The sequence below is a fragment of the Antrostomus carolinensis genome, unplaced genomic scaffold (assembly GCF_000700745.2).
Source record: "Antrostomus carolinensis isolate BGI_N321 unplaced genomic scaffold, ASM70074v2 scaffold20077, whole genome shotgun sequence".
Lineage (NCBI taxonomy): Eukaryota > Metazoa > Chordata > Aves > Caprimulgiformes > Caprimulgidae > Antrostomus > Antrostomus carolinensis.
The window spans coordinates 50,590-55,994 of NW_010325573.1; the positions used below are offsets into that span (position 1 = coordinate 50,590).

The 5,405-nt window shown below is 51.2% G+C and overlaps 1 protein-coding gene across 1 annotated transcript in view; it reads right to left on the minus strand.

Annotated features, from left to right (window-relative positions):
• The window catches only part of LOC104527536 (protocadherin-19-like), a gene marked incomplete at both ends in the record, with an annotated part of 55,981 nt that extends 50,583 nt beyond the window's left edge, over window positions 1-5,398 (minus strand). Inside the window, 3 exon segments of the mRNA XM_029085793.1 lie at window position 1; window positions 4-146; window positions 3,456-5,398. The exon segment at window position 1 is cut by the window's left edge and continues 175 nt beyond it. Of these exon segments, the coding sequence (XP_028941626.1) occupies window position 1; window positions 4-146; window positions 3,456-5,398 (2,087 nt within the window).
• Between the last annotated feature and the right edge of the window lie 7 nt (window positions 5,399-5,405).

The following is a 5,405-nucleotide window of genomic DNA, read 5'->3' on the forward strand; positions in this document are numbered from 1 at the left end:
TGAGGGATGAAGTGAGAGAGGAGCAGCTCACAACGTTCATTTTATCCGTCTCTTCCACATCCCGCGGTACCAGGCGGATATCATTCTTGCTGATTTTCTTCTTCTTGCTTGATTTCTTTTGATGCCCGTAGGAGTATTCTGCAATTCTGGGGGACAGAATGAAAATGAATAGCTGAGAGCATCCCAAACCCTGCCCCGCTAAATACACACGCAGGAACCCGGAGGGCTTGGCCCCCATCTCCATGTAGGCTTCTTAGTCATGCACATTACGTCATGTTTTGGGTCTGGTGGCACGACACGGTCTTTAGCTTATTTTCATATTTATAATGCTTTCAGGTCAACTATGAAAAATAATGGGAAGGAATCATGCCTCTGTTTTTTGGGTTTGTTTTTTTTCCTCTAGTGTTTGTAACTGCTGATATTTAGTTACTAGCAGTAAAGTCCAGCCTGCAGAAGAGAAAAATGGAGATGTTAAAATCCATGAACTGCAAAGGGTACCTGCATTCATTTCCATGCGTAATAAGGATTTTAAAAGTGATTTAATTTGGTCCTCATAATCAAAATTCAAAATGAATAGGGGATTTTTTTTTCCCCAGTTCATTTTCCATAGCAGTAAATAAAGCAGACTCAGAAGCAGTCCTAGCTGGCAAGCTCTATTCTCTCACACTCCAAAGGCTGTTTGTTTATTAATGCTTTATCCAAATTGCTGGTGTTTTGACTATCTCCTGATAACACCTGATAACTCCAAATCTTTTCTCCAACCGCATCCTATTCCTCCCTCACCCCTCGACACGCACACCCCCCCCTTCTGCTGGGAAATGCTTTTGCCTTCTAGAAATCCGAGAACAACAACTGTGTTTTGCAAAGAGAAATGATCCTTTTTGACCTTTTTTTTATTATTTTTTTTTTTTTTTTACTGCAAGCTCATTTTTCTCTGCCTTTCTTTCCCTCTTTGCTTCCCACCTGCCAAAAGAACCAACTGATGAAGTGCCTTGTTTGCCTTCTGCAAAACACCGGAGGAAAAAAGTTACCATAAAACACCACCCATGCAGATAATGACAAATATGACTGCACCTTGCATTAACTGGGTATGCTCAGCTCAGAGTCACTGTGACTCCTCTTTCCATAGGGAGCAACACAGCCCCAGCCAATGCCCCACAGATGAATTTGTACATGCACAGCACTGAGCAGCTCAGTATTTCCCAGGGAAGCACATCAAATGCTACCCACAGTCAGAAATACACATTTGAAAGTCAAGAATCTTGCTCCTCTTCTTGTTATGATAACAGCATTTTAAAAAAAAAATAAATAAAAGGAAAAAAAAATCCAATAGCTGCAACAGAAATAATAGGATGAATAAATAATACAGTTTATCTAGAAAGGCAAATATTGGACAAATATTCTTGTTTCAGAAAGCTAATTGCCTGAGCATGAAAATGCCACCAAGTCAAACAGCTCACATATAACCTTGTGTGTCTCATAAATTAACTCATTTTATGAAGACTCTCCAGCAGCTGTTCTGAAGAACCTCTACAGCACAGCACTGCAAAGCCTAAAGGCACGCACCCAGCGCGGGGAGAGGGTGCCCCATGGTCACAGCCGCTGCCGAGCCGCCCTGGTGCCTCTCCATCACTGCAGATGACTTCTCCTGCTCAGATGCACACTGATAACAGCCCGTGCATCCCCCCTCCACCCCGAGCACGCAAATACATCAGGGGAGGGCAGGGATTTCTGTTGTGCCAACAATCTATATGCTGCTGACTCGTCTAACAATGCTTGATGAAGCTTTAATTGTTTTGTTTACCTAAATGTTTAAGTTTGGCAAAGCGAGAGCCCAATTATTTCCTGCAGGCATTCATTTTGCTGTCCTTTCTCTATTGACCAATTATTTAATTAAACTGCACTTCATTAATCCCTAAGCCATCACAGTAAACCCAGGGCTTATACAATACGTGTGAAGCTGCTAAGGGCACCACCACAACGTGATTTTTATCCATTCAGGTCCTATTCTCATTTAATGGGCCGAGCTGGCAAGAAATCTGGTATATGAGCTTTCACTTGAAGCTAGCCATCCCATAATACAGCACAGACCGACCTTTATTCACAGATGATTTTTCTCCCCCCCACCCCCCATCCAGCAAAAAGGCTTATAAAGGCACTTGACGCTGTGGAAACAGGGGATAAAACCCAAACTCTCTGGCATTATTTCTACGTAAATAAAAGTTTAAAGCCCGCACATCCCCCCGCGCCGCAGAATAGCCGGGGGCCAGCGTGTGTTTCCAAGGTAGAGCAAAATTAATTTCCATCCCTTCCCTCTGAAACGACTCGGTGCCAAAGGAATGGAGAAGTCATGGCTATTTCACTAGTAACAGGATTAAACCATTTATGAGGCATTGCAGCTGCTCTTTTATGGCATCTGATTGATATTCATGTGTGGTTAGCATTTGTCTCCTAACTTGTGTAACACAGAGAATAGTAAAAGAGAGACAATAATCGCCGGGCTGTTACATATTCAGGGGACTGGATTTCCCCTATCAGCCTTTCAGCCGCTCCGGGCGCGGGGTTGACCTCCCCTCCGGCATTTCGGACCCAAGAACACGGATGCAGCCAGGGCAAAATCACACAGAAAAGCTGCAAAAACCCTCCCGCACCCCATCGCTGCCACCCCAACCATCCTCCCCGGGTGCTGGAGCAGCACATTGGGGAAAAACCAGTTGATTTTTGCCACTATTTGATCCAGTTGGCCCCATGGTCAGCCTGGCCGCGGCCAGGAGCCGCATCGGGCGCACAATAAGCTCTTTGGAACGGCGAGCGAAGGCTCATGGATGCCACCGCGGCCGCTCGCCCCGTCTGCTGCGAGGATGCTGCGGGGGGTTGGGGGGGCTTTTCCCCCCTCACCAACCCAGGGAGGGGGCTGCCCAGGGGACCCAGCCATGGGTTGGGCTATAAAACGGTGCTCCCCCCTTCCTGCAACGGAGCGTGTAAAAGCAGGGACGCTGCAACAGATTGTCAAACCGCGCAATGGATGCCACCGCGGCCGCTCGCCCCGTCTGCTGCGAGGATGCTGCGGGGGGTTGGGGGGGCTTTTCCCCCCTCACCAACCCAGGGAGGGGGCTGCCCAGGGGACCCAGCCATGGGTTGGGCTATAAAACGGTGCTCCCCCCTTCCTGCAACGGAGCGTGTAAAAGCAGGGACGCTGCAACAGATTGTCAAACCGCGCAATGAAGGCGATTCGTTACTCGGCACGGATCTCTGCTCTCCTCCCAGAGAACAATTCTCCTAAAGCTTCGCAGGAAATTTTCTTAGAGGGATGGGAACCTCACTTTTGTGCCTTAATCAAATCTACCCCTCCACACACACACCCCCCCAAACAAACAGCACCAAAGGGAAAAGTAACTGTGATGGCAAAAATCCCAGCAGATGTGTCAGGTGCACAGAAACAAAGATGTCTTTACCTGCAGTTGTAGGTCCTGATCTCCTTGTTATCCCTCTTGCACTTGACTGCCACGAAGATCATGGTGACAAAAAGAATGGCTGCGATAGACCCCAGGGCAATAATGAAAATCAGGGAGAGGTTAACAGATCCTATGGACTCCTGGGCATCCAGGGCTGGAGACAGGTATATCAAAATCAAGGCAGAAGCTGAGAGAGATGTTTTTCCATGGTCGTGAGCCACGACGATCAGCTCGTAGGCTGTCTTTGCGTTCTCCCCAAAGGCTCTGGTGGTCCTTATCTCTCCATTGACCTGGTCTATCTCAAAAAACCCTCTGTCTCCTTCCACCATTTCATAGGAAAGTCTGCCATTTTCACCCTCATCATAGTCATCTGCCTTGACCACCGTCACCAAGTAGCCAACCCCTGCGTTCCTGGGGATGTACACCTCCGCGGTCCCGTTGACCAGCGGCGGGGCCGTGATCACAGGCGTGTTGTCATTGACATCCAGGACAATCACTCTCACGGTGGCATTGCTCTGCAGAGAGGGATTACCCCCATCTTTTGCCAAGACCTTGAACTCAAAGGCCTTCGTCTGTTCATGATTGAAGGACCTCAAAGCATAGATATCTCCAGAGTTGGGGTTGATGGAGACGTAGGTGAAGACAGGCATGTCCCTGACTTGGGAGGGCACGATCTGGTAGGAGACACTGCCATTGAGGCCCAGGTCAGGGTCCCTGGCCGAGACTGAGAGGAGGTAGGCCCCTGGGGTGTTGTTCTCCTGCACGATGACCTGGTAATAAGGCTTGGAGAAGTGGGGATGGTTGTCATTCTCATCAGTGATCTTGACAGTAAAGGACTTGGTGGCCTGCAGGGAGGGGACACCATTGTCCTTGGCTTGGATGGTGAGGTTGTACTGGTCCCTCTGCTCCCGGTCCAGCCGCCCATCCACCAGGATGGTGGAGAAGCTCTCGTACTCCTGGAGCCGGAAAGGCACGTTGCCCAGGAGCTTGCACTGCACCCGCCCGTTGGCCCCAGAGTCACGGTCCGAGACCCGCACCAGGGCGATGACGTACCCCGGCGGGGCGTTCTCGCTCACCTCCACCAGCTCGCTGTTGACGGAGAGCAGGTTGATGAGGGGCGGGTTGTCATTGGCATCCTGGATGCTGACAGTCACTTTGCAATGGGCAGGGATGGAGTTAGGCCCCAAGTCCTTGGCCTGCACATCCAGCTCGTAGACGTGACCCTCCTCATAGTCAATAGCACCGCTCACCGTGATGAGGCCACTCTGGGGGTCGATCTGGAAGAGCTCCCGGGCCCGCTCAGAGACGTAGCTGTGGAAGGAGTAGAGGACCTGGCCGTTGGTGCCCTCGTCCGGGTCGGAGGCGTTGAGGCGGATGACGGGCGTACCTGGCGGGGCGTTCTCAGGCACGCTGACGGTGTAGGCCGGCTCCTCGAAGAGCGGGTTGTTGTCATTGGAATCGATGACGCGGATGCTGAGCTCCACCGTGCCGAAGTTGGGCGGGTCACCACCGTCCAGTGCTGTGATCACGTAGCTGTAGTGGGACTGGGTCTCACGGTCCAGGCTCTTCTCCACCACCAGCTCGGCAAAGCGGGACCCATCACCCCGTGTCTTGGTCTCCAGCCCAAAGAGGTCGTTGGGGGTGATCTCATAGCTCTGCACACCAAAGCTGCCCGAGTCCGGGTCGTAGGCACTCTCCAGAGGCACCCGTGTGCCGGGGCTGGCTGTCTCGGAGATCTCCAGCTCGATCTGGTCGGTGGGAAAGCTGGGTGCGTTGTCGTTGAGGTCCTTGATCTCCAGCTTGATCACGCAGATCTCCATGGAGCTGGACATCACCTCCAGCGAGATGACGCACTTGGGGCTCTGCCGGCACAGCAGGTCCCGGTCAATCTTCTGCTTGGTCACCAGCAGCCCCGACCCAGGGCTGATGTCCACCAGGTGGGGGGCCGAG